General features: G+C 39.1%; 1 protein-coding gene across 1 annotated transcript in view; it reads left to right on the forward strand.

Moving 5' to 3' along the window:
• Nucleotides 1–202: 202 nt before the first annotated feature.
• Nucleotides 203–24,153, forward strand: part of angpt4 (angiopoietin 4) — a 72,944-nt gene continuing 48,993 nt past the window's right edge. The window contains exon 1 of the mRNA XM_053316706.1: nt 203–592. Coding sequence (XP_053172681.1) covers nt 203–592 — 390 coding nt within the window. The remainder of the gene's footprint in view (nt 593–24,153) is intronic.

Raw genomic sequence — 24,153 nt, forward strand, 5'->3', positions numbered from 1 at the left:
GGCTTTAACAGAACAAGATCAAGCGACATAGTGCAGACTTGAACCTCTGGGACTGAGTGGTATGTGCAAAGATTTGTGCAACCTGCTGCATCCTGCACACAGATGTTTTCCTGAAGTGAATCAGGGTCAAAGTGTGAACAAGCTTCTCTTGACCCTCTTCGCACTGAGAGAAAACACTTAAAGAATAGTTGAAGAGAGCATCATGAACGGTTTATATCTCAGCCGGGGGTTGCTGGTGCTTTTGCTACTTTGGACCTTGTTGGTTGTTGCTGATGCAGCTGGTGTTACGAGCACGGATCGAGGAGGAGCTGGAAGAAGCCAGAGGAGAGGAGGCGGCGGTGGCGGTGGAGGAGGAGGCGCGGACAAGAAAAGAAGGTTCCACCGAATCCAACACGGGCAGTGCAGCTACACCTTCATCCTGCCGGAGCTGGATGGATGTCAGGGGCCGATGTCAAACACAGACTATGGGGGCTCTCGTGGCGGGGCAAGTGTCGTTCAAAGAGACTCGCCATCGATGTACGGCGAATTGTCGGCTCAGAAACTGCAACATCTGGAGAGCACAATGGAGAACAACACGCAGTGGTTACAGAAGGTAAGAGAAGAACTGTCTTCTTTTCTTTATCTTCTTGTTTCTTTGCATATCTCAGTATAACTTCACTGTTGTATAGAAGTGTAGAAGAAGACAAAGCAGTTTAAGAAAGATCAAACAGAGAACGAACTTTACACTCAAGTTTACGACTGCAGCTTCTTCATTGAGGAAAATGAAAGCAGTCATGAGTGTTTTGGTTCTTGTACTTTAACAGAGAACATACCAGCAGACCAAAATGATGAAGTGAAATTAATTGAAGATTATTTTCATAATCGAATAATCTGCTGATTATTCTCTTGGTCAACTGCTTAATCATGTACTCAATGGAATGTACAATAGTGAAAAATGGTATTCACAATTTCTGAGAGCACACGATGTCGTCAATTCACTTATGACAAAGACAAACAGAAAATTGTCACATTTGATGGGGCAGCTGTAGCTCAGGAGGTAAAGCGGGTTGTTTGATTCGCGGACATCCAGTCCACATGTCGATGTGTCCTTGGGCAAGATACTTAACCCCATATTGCTCCTGATGGCTGCACCAAGTAAATGAATGTTAGTTTCCTCCTGATGAGTAGGTTGGCACCCTGCCATCAGTGTATGAATGTGTGTGAATGTGACATGTAGTTTAAAAGCGTTTTGAGTTGTTGGAAGATTAGAAAAGCGCTATATAAGCACAGTCCATTTACCATTTGAGAAGCTCGAACCAACAAAATGTTTGGCATTTTTGCGTGAATAATGACTGAAATGATTAAAATGATTGCTAATTGATATTATTTAAATCAACCCATCAATTAAACAACCAAACTCTAGTAGATAGCACACAGGAGCTTTTTATGTTCGACTCTGAGGTGTGTGTTCACATTTAAAACAGATGCAACAGCTACAACCGCTGCAGTACAACCATGAACAGTGGAGCATGTCAATCAACCAATGAGTCATGGAGCTTTATTATTTATTATGTATAGTTTTGTCATGCTGTATTTCCATAGTCTTATTTTGGTTTCTTGGTCTATTCCGTACACACAACATCTATTTCCTGTCTGCCTATCCTGGAAGAGGGATTCCTCCGCTGATGTTCCTCTTGAGGTTTCTTCCATCTTTTCCTCATTAAAGGGTTTTTTTTAGGAAGACTTTCCTTGTTTGAATTGAGTAAGGACAGAGTGCTTTGATTTGGTGACATAACTGGGTGCATGAGCTGTTGTAGCAGAATGTAAATACACACAGTGACTGGAAGCTGAACGTCACACTAGAATATGGTGGAGTGTGTGTTAGTCTGGACATAGCATACAAACTGTGTGTGTGGGTGTGTCGTAATTCAGTATTGACGGACGCTCCATTTTAGACTATTTAAGCCCAGAAACCTCTCAACAGGCTGGAAGATAATGAAGTCAGTTTGTAAAACACAACCAGTGCTGTGTTTTCTCAAAGAGACTCAGGTTCCTTTTAACAGATATGACAGGTATATTTGCCTCTGCAGCTGTGTGTGTGTGTGTGTTCGTGTGTGTGTGTGTGTGTGTGTGTGTTCGTGTGTGTGTGTGTGTGTGTGTGTTAATGTATGCTGTATACCAGGTTTGATTTTCCTGTTTGGTGATCTGTGGGACAGAGATCAAAGTTTCGGCTTATGACTCTGGATGAGTGGCAGCTGGTTTCAATCAGCAGAGGAGCAGAAACTTCTTTCCCTCCTGTTGTCTTAACAAACTATAATTCTTCCATCTGTGGTTTCAGGCTAACTGTGACTCTGCGGTGCGTAATGAGAGTCATTGTAAAAGCTTGCTCCTTCGTTATTTTGCATCCATCCCCTTTAAGTACGTTGTGGAATGTAATTAACATGATGCCTTTAAAAAAACGGAGCACCTATGACAGCTGTTAAGGATCAACTATGAATCTTTAATCATTTCAACATGTTATTTATTCTAAACTGATGTCTGAGTAACATTTTCTAACGTATAGTTAGCTTTGTTTGATCCCTTAATTTGTGAAAATATTTCAGTTTCTACTACAATTAACCTCTAATTTGAAATCTGTATCTTTATCTTTGTCACTGCTAACTCTACTGGCCTACTGAGGCTGCAGATAGACACAAGCCTCACTGGGTAACATGTGACGGGTTCCCCCAGTCCACAGTCCCTTGTGCAGGCAACCAGACCAACCAGTAGACGTCATTAGTGTGGTGACAAGGACAAGAACCCTTTACTGGCTTCCCACCACCAGCACAACGTGTTTACAGTTGAGCATAAGCTGGAGGTATCGTTACCCAGAATTGAAACCAGGGTCTTTGTGGTGGTGGATTGGTGGATTTACCTTTTATGGAGTTATTAGATAATCAACAGCAGAGAGATGGTAGAGTAGGTGAGGAATGACATGCATGAAAGGACCAAAGCTACAAAGAGGGGATGTTATGATTCACTTTATATATTATATATCCGAGTGCCCAAAAGCATGATTTAAAATAAATTAAAAATTAAGAAAGCAAAGGCAGTAACATCATTTAATCATACTATGACCTTCAAGGTTACAAGTCAGATGTATGGAGCCAGATCTGCCGAAACATTTCAGTTTGAATTGCTGTTGATAATTTCACAGATTAAAATATATTAACCAACAATCCAGAAGATGAGGGACGTGGAGCCTCCTATTGGTTAATGAAATGGAGTTACATGTGCTAATGCTAAACTAGCATCATCTACAGAATGCAGGCTGAGAACTGAGTATCAGTGTAGCTGTAGCTGTGGCTACATGCATAAACAATGCACATAAGCTAGTGTTTATAAAGAAAATATGTTAACCGTAATATGTAACCGTACCATTCCGTCCCGTCCTCTTCCGCTTATCCGGGGTCGGGTCGCGGGGGCAGCAGCCTAAGTAGGGAAGCCCAGACTTCCCTCTCCCCAGCCACTTCGTCTAGCTCTTCCCGTAAATGTAACATTAATTATCTTTCAACATTTTCTTTTTCCTTTAGTATTCAGTTGTGTCATAAATCGTAAAGTCAGTTTAGATATGAGAGCTGTGAACAGATCTGATTACATTATTGAGATATCACTTGTGATGATGGTTTACAGTCCATGTGATCACTTAATGATATGGATGGTATAAAAAGCTTCACACCTGTGCATGATAGTCACAGGTGATGACAGCTGTTCTTCTTTCCTGATTATTTCAGGTGTACAGGCTGGTGGAGCAGGCGGAGAACTGAAATGAACACAATTGGTTCAGTGTCCTCATCCATTCATGGCTAATTGTGGGAGAGGAAATGAGGCTTGTGCACAAGCATCCAGTTTCTCAATGACTAAGATTTATAAGACAAACCACGATGATAAAATGAATGGGTATGCATATTTCTGCCTTTATGCATAGACAAAGTTTTAGTCATGTATCTACACAGAGTTTTATGCATCTGGCCGCAGGACTTTATTCACACATGCTTTCACAAAATCAAAGCTAAAGTGTCTGACTTTATAAGCAGCACCCCCCTGCTTTGGTATAAATGCATTTTAGTGGCGGCAGTAAATGTTAAAAGATTTACTGGACTGAAAGTTTGAGCGAAAGTATTTGTGCGTCCTGGGAACATCTGTTCCAGCTAAGCAGCTGTTTCCAGCAGCTGGACTAATGTTAGCGAAAGTGAACAACGCGCATTACTCCACCAGAAACAAGGTATGTCTTATGTAAAACCAATCAGGCTGAAATCTTTTTTGGGCAGATCGCGGTAACGTGAGCTAAACCTGAACTACAGTATGTATGTAGTATATTCGTAATGTTGCAGGTTATTTGATGTTTAAGGCAAAAGCACTTTTTATTAAGGAAAAATGTCACCTTTGTTTGAATTGTTTATATATCCAACAAATTAAATCTGAACATATTTGTCGTCTAATGAAACTGAAAATTGTGCAGCTGTTGCCGTTTAATACTTTGTCTACTAGTCGTTGAATAGTGACCAATGGGAACTCCGCTTTTTACTTATTATAAGTATCTTGGTGTTTACTGAATCTGTTCTTTATATTTCTGAAGTATCCTGATTGTGCAACGAACAAACAGGTCACATCAGAGGTTAATGATGCTTTTAGTGTGGAAAAACATCCAGTCTTTTATAAGTTATTAAGAACTGATCAACCGTTCATTGTTAACATGACTAACAATTAAAGAAATTGCTTAAATTTGCATTCCTAGTTTCAAAATGGATCTACAATAAAATCGACAGTTTCTAACTCAGATGTCAAGATAAACCATTCCTTATGTGACTGTGGTTGTCACTGAGCTTTGCTGTGGAACATATTTGAAAGACATGGATTTGTGTTGTGGCGATGATCAGACCTACAATGATGACTAATACTGGAGACCCTGCTGTGTACAGACCACACAACCTTCCTTTGGTTACACTGTTTGTTGCAGTCGCTCTGTCATCTCCTGACAGTTTAACTATTAGGTCAGACTCCTGCTGACGTGCAGATTGAAGTGATTTGGTTGCAGCAGGTGATGTTGATCCATGAAATCAGATAAGTGAAAGAAAACATTTTTGAAAGGAATCTGCGCGCGGGGAGTCCACATTTATCATCATTAGCATCATTTCAACGTTGCAGAAGAGTGAGAACAGCAGCATGAATAGAAGTCAGAGGCTATATGAATCATAATTCTAACAGAAGGAATGCTTAGTTAACAGCAGATTTATTTTGCTTTCTAAATGTTGGGTACATCGATCATGACCTCCAGAAAGTCGAAATGTACTGTACAACTTCCTAATTCTTCATCACAACCCACAAACTTTCAAGCAGACTGATACCATGAACTTTTTGGTAATAACCACGTGATTTGGTAGTTTCTGTAACTGAAAAGCTTTAAACTTTAACCAGAGTTGTTTACACTTGGCTTTTAGCTAAACTTATAATGTGCCAAACATGAAAATAGTCTGACGCAGCTGTAGTTCGTTTTGTGGTAAGAGCACTGCAGTCTCTTTTGTAAACGGTACTATAAGCAATACTTGCAGGTGAGTTTCTGGAACTCATTTTCCAGAGAAGCAGACAGTGTTGCTTGTGTGATCAGTTTGCACAACTAGCTGAGGTGAAAAGCAAGTCTGTTGCATCATCTCTATCTACCCTCTCTAGCCACTGCTGATTTTTCTCACACATTCTGGTACTGACACAAAGTTGGTAATACTGCAAATGCAAGACCTTTCATCAGTCACCATCGTGTTACCTCATTCTGCAATATAGAGTAACTTAACAGACATTTAACATTCAAGATTATTACTTGAAATGTCAGTCAAGTAAACCAGGGCTCTAGTCAGGTTTTAGAAATACTGAAGTGCAAAGAAATAATCAGCTGAAGAGCTCATCTATGTGTGAACATATAGATGCAGGTACACATATTATTTGCAGTTCAGTTTCTTATTGCATCAAAATCCCAAACAAACTGAGCAGGATTTCACAACTGCAGAATTTCCTGTTTCAACACTCATTACTCATTACTCAAGTTCATCCTAACAATAAACCACAAACTAAAAGTTACATGCGGCATGACAGTGTAAAATTGTGTATGAAACAAAGTAGAACAAAAAGAGAAGTTTCACCCTAATAAAGATATATAGCTATTACTGTCAGGAGGAGGAGGAGATAAAAAAGATGAAAAACATGTCTAAAAGAATTTGGACACAACTATCTATCCTTGCCTCATTTCCTGTCTGCAAAGACTCTCATACATAAAGGTGCAGCACTAAGGGCCAAAAGAAATTAGGTAATCTTTTTATTTCTAAATGAAAAAGAAGCAGAACAGATGTAAACACAGGTGTAGAAGGAGGCGGTAGGATTGACGTAGGGGTGCGAGCGGTTTACAGAATTCCTCATCAGGAGACATTTCTCCCTAAAGACCACCACAAGCCACCTGTTAGTGTGTTAGGACACTCTGCACCTACAGAGCTTCCTCCCAGAATCCAGTGGTTTAAAATCAGACTTGAGGTATTTTCACTCCATCTCCCAAACTCCTGGCAAAGCCCCGCTCACCACAGATACTCTCTCACGTGCATCAGTCAGTCCAAGTTTAAAGGACACAGAAAAAGATTTAATGGAAGACTCCAACATTTATGCAGATGAGTCAATGAACAGCCTGTCGACCAGTTTAACATACAGATTCACAACTGAGAGAAGAAGAAGGTCTGACCACAGCCAACTCACTGGTTCAGTGAAAGCTTACTGGCCGGAAAGAGCTGTTTGTACTGTGCATGATGGATTGTTGCTCAAAGGCTCCAGACTAGTCATTCCCACAGCGGTGTGCCACTCTGTCCTAGATGGATCACATGAGTGACATCAGGGGATGACAAGGTGCAGAGAGCGAGCCAGTGAAGTCTGCCCCGAGTAGCCAACTGAACGAGCTGGTGAAAAACTGCAAAACATTCATCGAAGAAGGTGCTCACTAGGCAATAGTGCACACTCTGAGAGACCATTGCAAAATGTGGGTGAAGATTTATTCACTCCCAACAACAGCAACTACCTACTGATGGTGGACGACTGCTCAAGATTTATGGAGACTGGAAACAAACACCCACACCATCAGATCCCATCTTCTCCAGATATGGCATCCCAGAACTGGTCTTTAGTAATAATGGACCACAGTTCTCAAATCAGCAGTTCTTGGACTTTGCAGCAGCCTATGTGTTCAAGTTCACTCAAGTTCAATGGAGAGGTAGAATGATTGGGGGTCCATATACAAAAAACCCAAAAGAATACAAGAAGAACTATTAAAAGTAGTCTTATTATTTAAAAGGTGAAAGGGTTAGGGTTGGAGTTAGGGTTAGGGTCATCAGAGAAATGTCTTGTCTTTTAGAGCTGCAGTCATTAGTCCATTGATTGATTTGTAAAAAAGTGTTTGAATCATCCATAAAGCATAAGGAACCAAACATTATCTCACTTCAGCGTCTCGGCTTTGAGTAAGCTGAATATTTATGGAGGTTTTGGAACGATGACAACATCTTGGACATTATAATGGACATTTGCCATGAAAAATTTAAAAATTAGTTCAAATATTTCATATAAAAGTATCCATCAGTCGGGAAACAAATAAAATGATTCATACATTCACACCTTCAACCTTTCAATAACTGTGATGCAGAAAGAGGATTTAAAGTAATTTTATCTTTATTTTTTTAGCAGCGAGTGTGTTTCCTTTTCTGCTTCACTCTCCTCAGAAACAAACACTACATCCCTGGAAACCAAAGAATTAAAAAACCCTCGAATCAGATTTCCTCATCGTAACAGTTTGATGCACAGCAGTACAGATCGTGATTGATACGTTAAATGGGTTTAGATACATTCCAGTGTAAATGGAGCGAGTAAGAACTTCATTATTTCTGTTGCCCACCGGAGTCGAGCCTGTACGAGACGTGTTTTCTTCTTCAGCTGAAGGGGGGGGATTGAATTACTGGAGAGATTTCAGTCTGCTGAGAGTATAAATTTACTGGATTAAACCACTGAGATTTCAGTACCACCAAGCCTGTATGTGTGAGATTAATGTGTATATAAGCGCCTGAATGCGTACGCGTGTGTGTGTTGGCGTGTTTACCACCCACACTGTTAAACCTCAGAGGAGACATGGGTCAAGTCCAGAGCTGAGACAGAGGGCTGACCTTTAACCTTTCACCGTCGGGGTTCATTCAGGGTCGGCCGTCCATATCTATTCATTCCTTGACTCCACAACATCAAACTGCCGTCCTCTCATCAGACCTTTAATTCAGTTTAGATAAAAGATAACCACGTCTCGTCTTTCTTCACTCTGATGTCTTTGTCTCAGTTTCTCGTTCCTCCCTTTCTCTTTCTTCTTGTTCGGCTCCTGTTTTTCTTTCATCTTTCGTTTCCCTCCTGAAAGCTAAAGCACCGAACCGTCACAGAGTTAAAGGTGCTTTTAGGGTTAAAGTTAATTAACCTCCACATAAATTCATCTCTGTGGGGGCAGATACTGTTCCAATCTGGTTTTGTATCCCTCTCCAGATTAAAAGTGAAACATTTCCGTATCTTCAGAATGTTTCTTTAAGGTAAAACAAATCTATATTTTATAGTATGTAGAATTTATTTTACCTTTAATTAGCCAGGTAAAGTTTAAATTATATGTTTCAAAGGCTACCGGGCCGCAAGTTACATTATAATAATAAACACAATATAATTAAGTCAAGAAGATAGTCATATACTACACAAAAGAGCATAAAGAAACTCCTATTATGTGTTCTGAGCTTGTAAGTTTGTTTTAGAACTGCCACTAATTATTATTTCTAAAAGAATAAATGTATCTGCTGATTATTTCCTGGATTAATCTATCCATCGGTTTGTTTATAAAAAAACAACAACAACTAAAACATCTCCAAGAGCTCAAAATGACGTCTTCAAAATGCTTGTTTGGTCGGCCCAAACTGTCCAAACCCCAAAACATTCACTTTACTATCATGAAGCACAAGAAAATACAAGAAAATGGAACCAGAGCCTGTTTCACATTTTCACTTGATAAATATTCATTGACAAATTGTTTCCAGTTTGTCACAAACCAAGACTACATTCATACACAGACTTTCTGGGCAAAACTTGTGTTTTCCTTGTAGACTGCATGACAAACTTGAGTATTTCTGAAATGATAAAAGAGATGCAAAAGTTGCACAAGACAAAATTTTTCCAACAGAAGCAGCTGTCTTCCGTCTAAGTCATGAGGTCCTGCTGCAGTGGTCCCCCAACCCCCCAAACTGAGACACGGAAGACTCCATTTGTCCAAATTCTTCTGAATATTTGCGTTTCTCATGCGGTCACTGGTGGCAAATGTTCCCTCTCAGAGCTCAGGAGGAAGTCACAAATCAGACCTTAAAGCTGGAGTCCTTCACGTTGGTCAGGTTCAAACTGCGGCAAAGATGAAGGAGCATCTAGAGCGTGGCAATGTTTCACCTCCTTGTTTTTGGACTGCAGTGACAAAATGAACCAAACAGCTGTGATCTGTCAAAACTGACCTAAATTCTCACCAGCAGACAAAGCCAACCATCAGATGAATGTGCTGTTATAGTGTTCTACCATACTCCAGCATATATATATATATATATATGTGTATGTATGTATATGTATATATGTGTATATATATATATATATATATATATATATATATATATGTGTATATATATATATATATATATATATATATATATATATATATATATATATATATATATATATATATATATATATATATATATATAAAGAGTAAGAGTCTACACACTCATAATGGCGATGCTAACATGCTGATGTTCACGCTGTGTTCATGCTGTTACAGTTCATATGAATGTTTCCACCAAATTTCATGGAAATTCATCCAATAGTTGTTAAGACTTTTCATCATCAAATTCAGGAGGATTCAATCTCTGGGGGAAAGTCTATGGCAGTCTATTCAATAAGGGCTGCAACTACTCTTTATTTTCATCATCTATTAATCTGTTGAATACTTCCTCATTTGATTCATTATGTCGATAAAATGTGAGAAAATACTGAAAAATGCCCGTTATAATTTAGTTAGAGTTAAAGGTGACATATTAATAAATTGTTTTATGTTCGGCCAACAGTTCAAAGCCCGAAAATGTTCAGTTTACTGTCATGTTTGCGAAAGAAATCAATAAATCATCAAGTATAAGAAGCTAAAGCCAAGAAATATTTGGCATTTTTGCTTCAAGATGAACTCAAACGATTTATAGAAGACGAAATTAACCCTAACTCTAATCAAATATCATTATTAATGAGTCTTTGATCAGCAAAATAGCCAAAAATGTCTCAGTTGCTTGAGTAATTGATTGACCGTCTAATTGTTGTAACTCTAATTTAGTAAGAAACGGCTCAACAGATGAGGCAACGAAAAAAAAAAACATTTAAAAGCTTTGAGTGATTTGTCCTGATAAACTGAACTAACCCCTTGAAGATAAGAAAATCAGCTTATTGGCATTACTACACAGGATTTCTGTCAGAGCAAGGCTTCTTTAGCTCAAATATCGATACAAATCATATCCACATGAGAATGAATACACAGCCTATTTATAATAATAGTAATAGTTACACCAGTTCAAAGTGTGAAGTTGTTTTTCTCATTTTCCCACTTGCTCAGGCACTCTTTGGTTTCATGGGGCCTCCACAGTGGTTTTTGAGAGTCTGTCTGTAAACAGCAGTAAGTGAGGTAGTTAACAGGGGGCTTGTTTAGTTTTCTGCCAAATGACTGACTTCAAATGGACCTGCGCCTGAGAGAGAGAAACAGGAAAGCCACTGTGGTCAGATCTCAGCCTGACTATCAACTGCCGCTGCTACACTAAGATGCTTTGATGTGCTCAAAGGTTATTTTGATGATAACCCTTCTGTAGAGACACAAAGAGAAAGAAATCTGACGGGATAAGAAGAAGGAGAAACTTGGATTCTGGAGAAAATTGGACATAGAAAGAGAGAAGATGCGTGTTTGAACCTTAAACTACAGCAAGCTGTGGAGTTAAAAAAGGGTTAAAATCCACAGTTTGATGTCAAATGTCAGATAAGTGTTTGTGGTTTATTGAAGGGTCCAAAAGTAATGAGAAAGTCGTCTCAGGCTTTTAGACTTTACTCTATATTCTTACATTGGAAAGGAAATTCATCATAAATCATAGAACATTTATATGTGCCTCATTATGAGTTACAAGCATGTTTATGGAGCACGTACAGAATGTAAAACACTGTAGTTGGTCAATGTTTTCATTGTAATTTAACTACAGTTGGCTAAATGTTTCACAAACATACAGCAAGCATATAATATACATTCATATATCAGCCGAACATTTATATGGCTCATGTAGAAATGTGGGAAAGATTAAGATTAAGTTGCAATGATTACTCACTTAATCAGTTCGTCAACCAACAGAATATCTCATTTTTTGACAATTAAATAATCAATAATTCAGCTTGTTTGTCTTCATAATGACAGTAGATTGAAGACATTTGCGTTTTGAACTGTTGATCACACAATGTAATGATCATTTGTTTTCTTACATTTTATAGACAAAACAATTGAGAGAATAATCAGCAGATTAATCGATAATGAAAATGAGCATTAGTTGCAGTACCAGCTTAAGATAAAATTCAAGTATTTCATCGATTCACTGATCATTTTTAAACATTTATGCCAGGAATTTACACCTTTAATCAAACAAGTACCTCATATTACTCAGAGAATTATAAGTCTGCTCTGTTTTAGCCTCCTTTAGCACATTGTTTTGGTTTTAACACACATGGACTGTTTTAGTTCTCAATAACTTTGTTTCCAGCGGCTGTTTTCGGCAAAATAGTCCTAATAGATTCACTGTGAACTACCTGGACAACACAAAATAACAAAATAACAAACAGAGTGTTCAGCTGGGGAAGAAAGTGTATAAACAAGAGCTTTACAGTCAACAAGTTGGCACAAACATGACTGCACATGAATGATAATGTTGTTTCATATCTGCTAAATTTAAAAGTGTTTTTCATATGTTTATGGAGTTCTGTCTAAAAAACTAAATCCCTTTCACTTCTAACTAAAATTAAAAAGACTCACATATAGATTCACACCGTCCCACGCTGCAGACGCTCACTGTCAGGTTCCCAGATTACAATAACAATCTGCACTGAGAGGAAGTAGCAGAAACACCTGGACTGAGCTGCTGCCACTCTGTGCTCCATCATCCTTTCCAGCCACACATCAAACGGCTGTGAGCAGACCTCACTGACAGCACTAATAACGGCCTAATGACAGCCATTATCTGCCCGTCTGCCTCCTGCAGTCTAAACACAACTGCCAACAATTCAGCCGCAACCGCTTTTAAAAGGCGTCGTATAAGTATAAATCCTGTTGGCTCATCAGATGTTTTTGTTTTTAAGGATAATTTCATTTTAACAACCTGTGTCTTATTTTACAAAGTTTTGACCCTAATTTTTATCGTTTATGAGTAAAAACCTCTGGGAAGATGGCGCCATCCTCATTATGAAGTTAAATGGAGCAAGAAACACGAGCGGTCAGACAGGTTGTAAACAAGCAACAGTGTGCCAGATTACGTTATCCATTTTATTTGGAGGATAATCTGAAAGTGAGTTTGACTGAAATGTAATACTTCACAAATATGGAGGATCAAAGATGAAACAAGACATCGGTCTGTGAACAGTTTGGATTTCATAGTTCAGCTTCATTTGCTCCTCTAAATTAGTTCCAAAAATCCACAAACTTGATAGATAATCAGACGCAGAATATCCGCCTAACAAGACAACGCTGCCGCTGACCTGAAGGAATAATGGTCAAAACGAAGAACTTACAGTCCAACCTGAATTCAACTTTAATGACCCTTTAAACTATGAGCAGAGTTGTCTTGTGGATATTGACCCTTTAATGTATTAAATATACTCAATGCAAGTTATTTTCTGATCACATGCTTATTAACATATTTAAGAAGCTCCAAATGCAATAGTGGAAATATTTTAGGGCTTCAAGTGGCGTTTATTTGTTTCAATTAATATGATGATTCTTCTTCAGAAAGTGAAAAATGAATTCCCAAATCATTTCCCAGTCACGGGTAACATCTTCATACGTCATGATTTGTGTGACCAGGAGTCCAAAACCCAACTAATCAACTAATCATTGCAGTAGTTGTAGATATCTTTTGCATTATTTCTGTGTATTTGCCCTTTTATCTTATCCAGACTTCTTGTTTTGGGAGCTGAACCTCAGGCTTTGTGAATTTGAGGCCTGTGATCCACTTTGTGATCCCCAAGATCGTGTTTCACTCTATCTGCTTCTCTGTTATTAGAGGATCCAAGGTTTAAATCGCAGTATTGAAGATATATTATAGCTGATATGTTTATCCTTGAAGCCTCACCTGCCTTAGGGCAGACGTATTTTACATGTATTTTAGGTAATGTCATGGTTGAGAGTCTCAGAATCACTTCTCTGTTTTTTATTAGAGGAAGTGTCTCTTTCTCTGTTCCCCAAAGTCTGAATAAAGCATTTATTGGTTTTTGTCTCTGGGATTCTCCTCAAAGCTTATTCTCTTCGTTGGAAATGGTGGGAAATGGTTTTCACTGCAGCGGGCTGTTTCATTGTGTTTCATGGAGATCTGCAGTGAGGAGCATGCTGAGGTGTTTTAAACCAGCTCATAAAAAGGTTTGACTGCTCTTTACTGGCTGAGGAGCTGCTGGTTTAGGATCTGATAATGTAAAGACGGTCATAGCCGTGTGCCTCTATTATTCGCTGCAGCTTTGTAATAGTTTAGATTTTATAACTACTAAAGCGACCAACCTCAAAACCAAACCACAGAACAACCTCATTAAGTTGTGTTGTTTTGTTCATTTCACTCTTTTAGGTCTCATTTTATATGACTCTAGGAAATCAAAAAAAGTACTGAATTGCACAACATAATAGCACAAGTTCTATTAAGCAAGTTCCATAAAGTCACAAGAAAAAGAAGCTTTAAAAATAGAAATTAAAAACATAAAAGCAGCCTTAATTCAGGAAGTACAGTCGGAAGGGAAGTGGCTGTGGTTATGAGTGGGAGGGTTTTTTTGTGTCTGTGGGTGCTGTGTGTTTTCTCAGTAATGTGACTAATATTAGACGTCACCCACAAAAAAAACCATGATAGAAGTAGACGTCCATACATGATGGTGATGTGGTTAATAAATCTTATCTTCCCCTCAAAATGTGTTTTTGCTTTATGTGGTTATTAAGACACTATTTTCTGCCAAGATTACTGCAGGGAAGATCTGAAATGACCCGAGAGTTAGTAAAACTGACAACTCGTTGAATACAGGTGGGATTAGCAAATACATTCATATACCAGTATACCTTTTTATGAAGGGAAAATTATGTAACGCAAGTTTTTGTTCTATTTTCAAAGTGAACGTGCCTTCCAATTTATTTAGCTGGTTCGAACGGTTGTTGCACCTCCGTGGCCGCCATGCTGGATGTAAACAGAGTTGCTCTACGGTCGTCATCACCTTGAGCCCGCCTCCCCGTTCTGTGATTGCTTCCCTTTCTCAGGCGAAGGTTTTGTCTTGGTGGCCATGCTAACTTTCTGAGCGAAGTGGAATGTCACTCGAATGAGAGCATGACTTTACCCAGGCTAGTTGTAAAGAGTTTTAGTAAACAATATGGATTGACTTTAAAACACATAAAACACACAACAATGTTCTTATCCAACATTAACAGCATTACAAATGTGTGAAGTGTAACATCACTCTGATCTTTTGATTCCTTCTCAGTTTGTTTCCTGATTGATTCCCAGTTTGAAGTCACTCTGCTGATGTAGTAACTGAATGACACAACATTTCTGTGTCTAAATAACCAGAAGAAATGAGACAGACAATCAGAGATCAGCATTAACCTTTTAATCTTTATAATGGTGGCACTGGTGGTTTAAAAGTAGTGAGAACTCTTCTTAAGTCTGAAATCCAACAGAAGATCAGCTGATGTCTTGTTTACAGTGCAGCCAAACAATCCTACGTTGTTTTAATAAAGAAGTTAATGATAATAATTAACCTGAATGCATACTTCCCTTGGTGCCAGTAGTTTCTAAAACAACAGCAGGTCACAGTGAAAGGAGTTGACCTCATGCGCTTCCTCATCTTACAGCTCAATGTGCTCTTGCTTCATAACCCTAAACTTATTGCAGACTATTATATAAACGTCTGTGTGCCTACAGGTTTTTATTTCAACCAATCAAGAACACACGATTCGACCAATCATGTATTTGAAGACTGATATCAGTTGATTAAATGAGTCAAACCTGATGTGCTCCGGCTTGTTTGGAATGAAAACTGCAGCCACATGGTTCTTTATGGAATAGTTTGAACATCCCTGCTTTAGTGTGAAGGAACAGCAGTGGGAAAGGTGGTTTTGGCATTAACATTAACTTAATGTAGCTGTGATAAGGCCAAAATGCATTGTCACCAAATAGCACACATTTAAATAGCCTTTCTTCTCCTCTGGTGTGTAGAACAATAGATGTGGAGAAACTAGTGGTTGAGGTCGAGAAATATGCTGAGCTATACGACCCACAGAAGACATTGCCAAAAAGCCTGGCGAGCTTATTATTGCTGCAGCACTTGACTGGTTGTGGTGGCAGTGCGTTTGCAGCTTTAGGAGACTGAACAGTTAACAATGAGGCTGATACCAACGAGATAAAAATTGGACTGGATGTAATTTTACATTGTTTCCTGCAAATCCCCCATGTGTAGAGAGGCCATTTGAATCCTGCAACAATAGAAACTAGTACAGAGAGAAGCAATTACAGTATATAAACACATTAAATAGCTATTGCTAAAAAAATGCAAACAAAAAATGTCAAAATGGGGTTTAAATATCTTTCTCATTTCCGGTTGCTGATTGTGTTACCGATGTTGGAGCTATATAAATAAAATTGAATTGACTTAAATGGCCACTGAACTACAGACACTAAACTGCCACAAGCAGGAGATTCAGTCTATCCATGAGGCTTTTTGGCTGCCGCTGTGTGCATCTCTTGTGCTGCTATCACAGGCAGCAGGATAAACTGACTGCAGCTGCCATCGGACCACATGTGGCTCATTTTCAGACCTGGTTACTGAAGGCTTTAACTGCCCTGTAAAGAGGAAAAGGATAAAACAGAAACACACCAGTTTACAGGATTTTCTTTTTAGTGGGAGCCAGATCGGCCTTCTGTATCACTGCAGCTGATTACTGGACTGTTATCAAGTTGCTCAATCTGCCTGACTGCAGGAGACACTTCAAACAAGCTGATAGAGAGAAAAAGAAAGACAGAAAGAAAGAAAAGTATCTGCAATTCACTGAAAGTATTAGTAAAGAGAGTCACATTTTCATCTGTTTAGCTAATTACTTTTCCTTGTAGATAAAACAGGTTTTCAGATCACAAAAGTAAATAAAATAGAAGATAAATGACCAAAAAACACACTGGATCTTCACCACTTTCATCATTTTACCACCTGAGTTTGTGACGAAGTAAGAGATCTTTGAGTTTTTTTCCCCAATGAGGAGAGAACATATGTGGCAGTATTTGGCCGCCCAGAGACGCTTCAACTTTCTGAGTGCTTCTAGTTGAAAATCGTTGAACTTTTCAGAAAGGCGGCGTTGGTGTCATCCCTGTGCCTCTTTTTCAGGCAACCAATCATATATTAGATGGGGACGCATTTGTCAACCTGGTAATCAAGAAAATGGAGGAGAAGCTTGTTCTGGCCATGTCTGTCTATCCTGGTCTTTATATGTCAGACAGAAACTATCATAACGGAAACAGAAAAGCCCGTTTGTGTGAGCAGATTGGCCGGACACTGAATGTTGCTGGTGATTGTTGTGTTTTTCTTACCTTATATGTTCTAAGCTTGTTGATAGCTGTGTAGTCGACCCTCAGTTAACTTAGGCTGTTAACAAGTTAGCTATCTAGCTAATGTCAGTCTGCCTCCTTTTACATATTGTCACTTATCTGATTGTAGGTGAACGTTGCCAATCAAAATGGAAATACATGAAAGGAAAGACAGAAAGATTGAGAAGGAGAAAAAGAGTGGCTGTTCCCAAAAAAACTCATCTGACGCATTTTTTTCCTCTCAATGCACAAGAGTTTCATCCAAGCGGGTGGCTCCGGACCAAATCGAAGTGTCTTAAACCTGCATTCTGCCTAATGGCCAGCAGGGGGCGACTCCACTTGCTCCCAAAAGAAGTCACATTGTAAGAAGTCTATGAAAAAATAACCGTACGTCTCACTTTATTACCTCAGTAAACAATTTCCTAAAGAGTTTATAATCTCAATCAATGGTTTCAACTCTTCTTCAATACAGTATGATGATCATTTTGCCATTTAGAGTAAAACAGATGATAAAGCATTAGGTGCTGTAGTTGGACCACGCACAGCTCCTCCCCAGCTGCACACTTTCGTCACCTCTCATCACTTCTGGCTACGAAAAAACAACATGGCAATGGTCAAAATGGGTTCAAAATGGGCGTCCACAATCATCACAGTGGCTACATCTGTTCATTTTATACAGTCAATGTAAAAAAATGCTATATGGACAAACACCCTAAACCATTTTTAATTTGTGCCAACTTCTGGAACAATGATCCATGACAAAGACAATCATTAACACTGTACATGTTCTAAATATCAGCGGATCTATTGGTTACATGATTTAAGTTTTTCTTTATTAGATTTTTCGAATGTTTTTTTTACCTTTTCTGACCTGATACAGCTTCTTACTAGTGAGACAAGGATGATTCTAGTGATGATACGGGACCTTGTGGAAAGTGCTTGATCTGTTGAACATAAAACATTAAGTTTGATTACAAAACTTAAAATTCATCCCAGTATGTTTTTGTTATTGTTCCCAGAAATCTTTGGGTACTGTGGAATTGATCATTTTGTTTGGATTGTTTCGGGGAAATCAGAGGACAGCTTGTGGGAGTGTCTCGCTTTAGTTACGGTAAAATCAAGTAGTTTCATTAGAACTTAAAACGCAGTGTTTTACTTTAATTATTAGTGTAGGGAGGAAAGCAAAACAGTGAGTAAAACGAAGACTCATGTGTCTAAAACAAACAAGACTAGGTTTAAACCCAGTAAATGACTGGACCGTGTATGGACAGTGTGTTAAAGGGACAGTCAGTGTTAATGTCTGTAATGTGATTTCCTGGTTATTCACGTTCATCTGCAATTTTCTGTATTGGTCACTGTTGGTAAAATATACTAAAGTTGCCTCACATGACATGGATAAGCTACAATATTTTCCACTCTTGGTATGTCTGATTTGAAAGAAAACTTATTTTAACTTATTCTAATTATCTGTGAACTTCCCCTGTTCTTTTATCTGTTTCACTCTGCAGATGTCTCATTTTTTTTCAATCTACATGTAGTGTTTTGTCAGACTGATTATTATTTGGCTTGCTTTAACTGTGTGCTAACTCGGGTTGAGCATAGCTCAGCGGGTAGCGCTCCCGCCCCATGTGTTGAGGCTACAGTCCTCGTTGCAGGTGACCCCGGTTCAAATCCCTAGCCGAGTGGTCTTATCCTGCGTGTCATTCCCCCTCTCTCTGCCTCCTATTTCCTGTCTATCTCCACTGTCCTGTACATTAAAGGCAAAAAAAGCCCGAAAAAATATACTTAAAAAAAAAAAAACTGTGCGCTAACTCTTAGACCTTTACGTTCCTTTCTTGATGGTCGATGATCACGGAGGCTGCGGTGGAAATTGTAAATTAAAGTTTTGACAGCATTTGGGTGCGAATTCAGGAGGTTTATCATTTAAATGAAGCACACCTGCGGAGTAGCCGCCACACACTAAACTAATATAACAGCAACATAAGTCGCATTTTTCACCCACAAGACTCGTGTTTCAATGCTGTTATTTATTGTTTTGGATGCGAAAAACAAAAAAACTTGGTATTAGTTAAGTTACAAAATCAAATTACAACAGAGTGTCTCTCTTGCCAGCTGCTGACTGCCAATTGGAGAATCTATCACACTAGACAATAGTAGAGAAGACGTAGAGATGCTGGTATGTGTCTGTTTAAACAGCCGACTTCAGTGTATTTAGCACCAGATTTATTTTGATAGCGCAACGCCCAACGGGGAAACTTTTAAGACTGAGCTGACTGACCAGTGGTGTAACTTCATCACTCACTCAGTCGCAGACAACCGTGGTTATAGCAATGGTCTGTGGATGGTCCAGCCAAAAAGATACAGAAAGTGGGAGTAAGTGTGTAGGACAGAGAGATGAGAGAGAAAAACACAGAGGAAGATGAAATAGTGTAGAAGACATAGTTCAATGCTTCCAGACAAGTCGCCTGTTAACCCATAAATCACTTCAGTGAAGCGAAGCAAGCGAGACAGAGAGGAACAAAGAGGGTGAAAGAGATAAAGTTAACTTAGATAGATGGACGGGAGGAGCGGGAGGTGAGAGGAAATATAAGACAGAGAAACAAAGAGGAGGGAGGCAAGAGAAACAGATAGAGGTAATAGAACAACTGGATTTATACTATATTTGGCATTATAAATGTATATTAGCAAATGTATTAACAGAGAAAAACTATATAAAATGTCTTCAATCGCGCGTAAAGTTTTGACATTTGCTGAAGTTTAATTTTAGATTAACAAACATGGTATGTTTTCTTATCAGCCTCATATATGATCAGTTTTTATCACCTCCACAAAACCAATTAACTGCCACAATTAAATAAAATCCAGTAAAAATAAGAGTATAGAGAATAAAGATAAAAACAGTCAAATAAACAAATAAATAGTGGAAATAGAAACTTAGAGGTTTAAAAGATGTCACTTATTTTGCCGCCTTAGATCTTCAGAGTTGGTTTATGGTCACTCAGAAATGGTTCTTACATATTATCTGACCACGTCATCCCCTTTTTATATCTTCAAATGCATTTATAATTGTTTACTCAGAGGCAAAAAGAGGTTAAAAAGTCGAACTTCATAAAGAGGAGGGAGGAATATGATATTATGTTGCAGTCGGTTGTTCATGTGAAAAGTGACAGAAATAGTTGTGTGAAGAATTACAAAGGAGAAAAAGAAAGAAGAAAGACAGAAGTTGAAACTCTGGCTCCTTTCTCACCTCCACACAGTCGCCTCATAATCACTGACTGTATATAAATATGGATGACGTGTCCCCATTTCCTGCCACTGTGCAAAAGTGAAGCCAAATTATCTCCTCTCTGGGCGTGGCCATCTTGCTTGTGTGACATCATTTGGAGCCAGAGTCTGCTCTGTATTTTATATAGTCAAATAAATTACAAACAAACTTGTAGGGAAAATAAGCAGTTGGACAAATATCAGCAAAGTAAAAATGACTTAAAGTGATAGAAACCATTTTTTGATGCATTTTTGTTTGGCTCATGTCCCATCTGCTAACTTGGAGGTGGCGGGACTAATGACCTATACTGCAGCCAGCCAGTAGGGGGTGATTAAGATTTTTTTGGATTCACTTTTGGGGAGCTGACCATCCAGCTTTTTGAGTCACATCTGTAGGAGTACATCGGCCCCTGTAAGTCTTGAACCAGGAGTAAGAAACAACCAGAGATGCTTGAAGATCATTTGAGTGCTTTAAATGTAATCAGGAAAATCTTAAAATCAGTTCCAAAACTATGTGGCAACCAGTAAAAAGTGGATGAAGGAGGAGTGATATGATCTTGTTTGTTTGAATTGGTAAAAAGTCAAGTGTCTGTGTTTTGTATTAGCTGAAGGTGTAAGATTGTGTTTTTTGGTTTAACCTTGAATAAAGTTGTTTTTCTAGGCCCTTTACTTCCAGTTCAAGGAAATCTTAATGCCACAGCAATACAACCACAAAGACAGCTCCATACAGAAATAGTTATCCCAATTTGCTTTGGAAGGACTTGGCAGCTCTGGCTTGCACTGAGCCCTGACCTCAACCCCATCCAACACCGACTATGAGTCAGACCTTATCTCCCAGCATCAGTGTTGGACCTCACTGATGCTCTCGTGGCTGAATGGAAGCAAATCCCTGCAGCCGCGTTCCAACATCTTGTCTTCTAGCAGCATTGCAGGCAGTTAAAGCAGCAGATTAAGGATCAGGCGTTTTGGAACGAGTTGATGTTCAACAACTGAGAGTGGTTACGTGTTTGGTTGTCCGCATACTGTTGGCCGCGAGTGAGGAAGGGAGAATCAGAGCCCGAAGAGGAGATGAAAAGAAAGTCAGTGTTTCTCTCTATCAGCAACAGCAATTTACATCGACCGCAGCCTCTTCATCTGCCTCCACACCAGCTGCTAAACATCACAGCTGTCTCACACACACGAACACACACTCTTTCCTCTCTCTATGTCACCATCTAGATCACTTCTAAGAGCGAAGAAGTACAGTTAAAAGGCGACTTGCCATTAAACTTTCATCGGTCTTCCTTGAACTTGACTTTGTTTTCTCATAGAATTGGATATTTCTGCACACAATGCATTCTGTTTGCAGGATTTCCCTTTTTACAGCCAATTCTCAGTTTTATCAAGTCATAGGGAACCAATTTCAAATAATTGCACACTTTTGCTACGTAGGTGAATTAGACAGCTGTGAAATTCCTCTTTGAATCCAATTTAACAAAAGTGAATTCATGTATTTGTGATCTGAGTGGGGGGATTCCCAGCCAGCAAACGTTCACTCTCGCTTGTGTTATAACAGTGTGCCAATACTGAGCTTCAACACAGAGTTCAACAAATCCATAACATGATCTTTGATAATTTTCTCATGTTATGTTCTGCAGCTGCTTTTCGTCTCACTGATTTTTCCAAAATCTTTCAGAACTTTTAATAGCACTTAATTAAACCCAGATACTGAGATAGGTTACATAAACACACACACACACACACACACACACACACACACACACACACAGACACAGACACACACACAAACACACACTTCTTACTTCTAATCAGCTGATCTGTTGCGCATTGAATGACCATGATTACATGCATGTATAAAAACACAGTTAAACACTTTGTTACAGTCTCAGTCTCAGTTACGGACACACAAAGTATAAATACATACCATAAAACACACACACACACACACACACACACACACACACAGAGTCATCGGTCACATGTTCGGTCACATATTCAAAACAAACAAACACACACACACAGTCCCTCTGTAATCAGCTGTAGTGATTCCCTTTGGATGTCCATATTTACTAGTTCCATTTGTCAATTAGCTTTTCCCAGAGAAACACTGCTGTCAGCAGAACAGCTGGAACAGAAACAAACCCACAGTCAGCAACTTTCCCAGTAACACTGCCTCTGCAGTGTGTGTGTGTGTGTGTGTGTGTGTGTGTGTGTGTGTGTGTGTGTGTGTGTGTGTGTGTGTGTGTGTGTGTGTGTGTGTGTGTGTGTGTGTGTGTGTGTGTGTGTGTGTGTGTGTATCATGGTTGTGTTTGCAAAGAGAAAAGGAAGGAGTGTGTGTTTGTGCATAAAACAGCAGATGGATTAGCTTCTAATAGTGCATGTAATCATGTGGGTTTGTGTTGATATCTTTGTGAGGGACAATTTCAGTCTCAAGCCATCATAGTGAGGACATTTCTGCATTTTGGCATATTCCAGTCATGCATCACAGCTTCAAAGGACTGTTTGAGGTTTAGTTTCAGTTCATGATAAAGAGTGGGGAGAAGCACTTTTTTGGTGATAGTTAAAGTTAGTGTTACAGGCTAAAGAGTCGAGTGAATTATGTCAATGAGGCTCCTCACAAATATAGAGGGATGGATATCTGTGTGTATGTGTGTGCGTATATAAGGTAATGTGTACAAGGAGCATTGTTTGTTCATGAGCAGCATGTGTGTCTGCTGTGTGTTTGCAAGAGAAACTAAAGACAAAATGTGCTTGTGCAAAAATGACATTGATTAGCTGTTAATAGAGCATGTAATCCAATCTGTGTGTGTATGTCATAGGATACTTTTGGAGACAAATTTCAGACTAAAGACCAGTTGATTGATCATAACTTGGCCAATTGGGGAGTAAAGCCATTTTCCCAGATGGCAAAACAGTGATTTTTGGGTCAGTGGTTATGGTTAGGGTAAGTCTCCAGAAAATACATGTAAGTCTACGTAATGTCCCAAAGATGACCTCGGTCAAAGTGTGTGTGTTCTCTGTCATAGGCTACTTTTGGGGGCTATATTTCAGACTGAAAGGGACAGCTTGTGCAATTGGGGACATAAGTCGTGTTCCCAATTGGGAAGAGGCTGATTTTTGGGTCAGTGGTTAAGGTTAGGATTGGGCAAGTAGTGGTGATGGTTGTGATCATTGTTAGGGTAAGTCTCCAGAAAAAAGAATATAAGTCTTTGTGACAAGAAAAAGATATATGCAGGCACTCCAAAGAACAGTGAAATCGCTGTTTTTTGGAGTGCTTGGATATATCTTTTTCTTGTCATAGACTGACACCCCCCCCCATCCAAGAGCACCCGATTACCGTGGATCTACATCTACAACTAGAGCTACCAGCCACTTGTTCTTTAAGTCTTTGTAATGTTCCAAAAACGTGACCATGATTTGATGTGTGTGTGAAATACAAAGTTAAATAATAATTAGATCGCAAACTGGTGACTCGGTGTCCAAGAAAAACATCAGAATCCATCATAAATGCCCCAAAACTACATATATTTACATTTAAGTGACAGAGCCCTCCAACATACATAGTGATTATGACGGGAATGAAGGAGGAAATTTAACCACTGTTAAAAATCTGGGTCTTGTATCAAAGATCAAGTCCTGCCTGTCTTCTAATGATTTTGAAAGAGTCATCCATGCTTTTATTTCGTCCCGTCTTGACGCCCTTTATGTTGGTGTTTACCAGAACTCTCTCTCACGATTACAGTTGATCCAAAAAACAGCAGCTTGTCTTTTAACAGGAACAAGCAAGCGAGAGCACATTTCCCCCGTGCTGGCCTCCCTTCTGGCTCTCTGTACATTTTAGGATTGATTTTAAAATGTAAACCTTTTTTTGCAAATCATTACATTGGCTAGCTCCAATTTACAGTGCACCACTACGAGCTCTCAGTTCTGCTGACCAGTCGCTTTAAGTTGTGCCCACTTT

The sequence above is a fragment of the Scomber japonicus genome, chromosome 3 (assembly GCF_027409825.1).
Source record: "Scomber japonicus isolate fScoJap1 chromosome 3, fScoJap1.pri, whole genome shotgun sequence".
NCBI classification, from domain to species: Eukaryota; Metazoa; Chordata; class Actinopteri; order Scombriformes; family Scombridae; genus Scomber; species Scomber japonicus.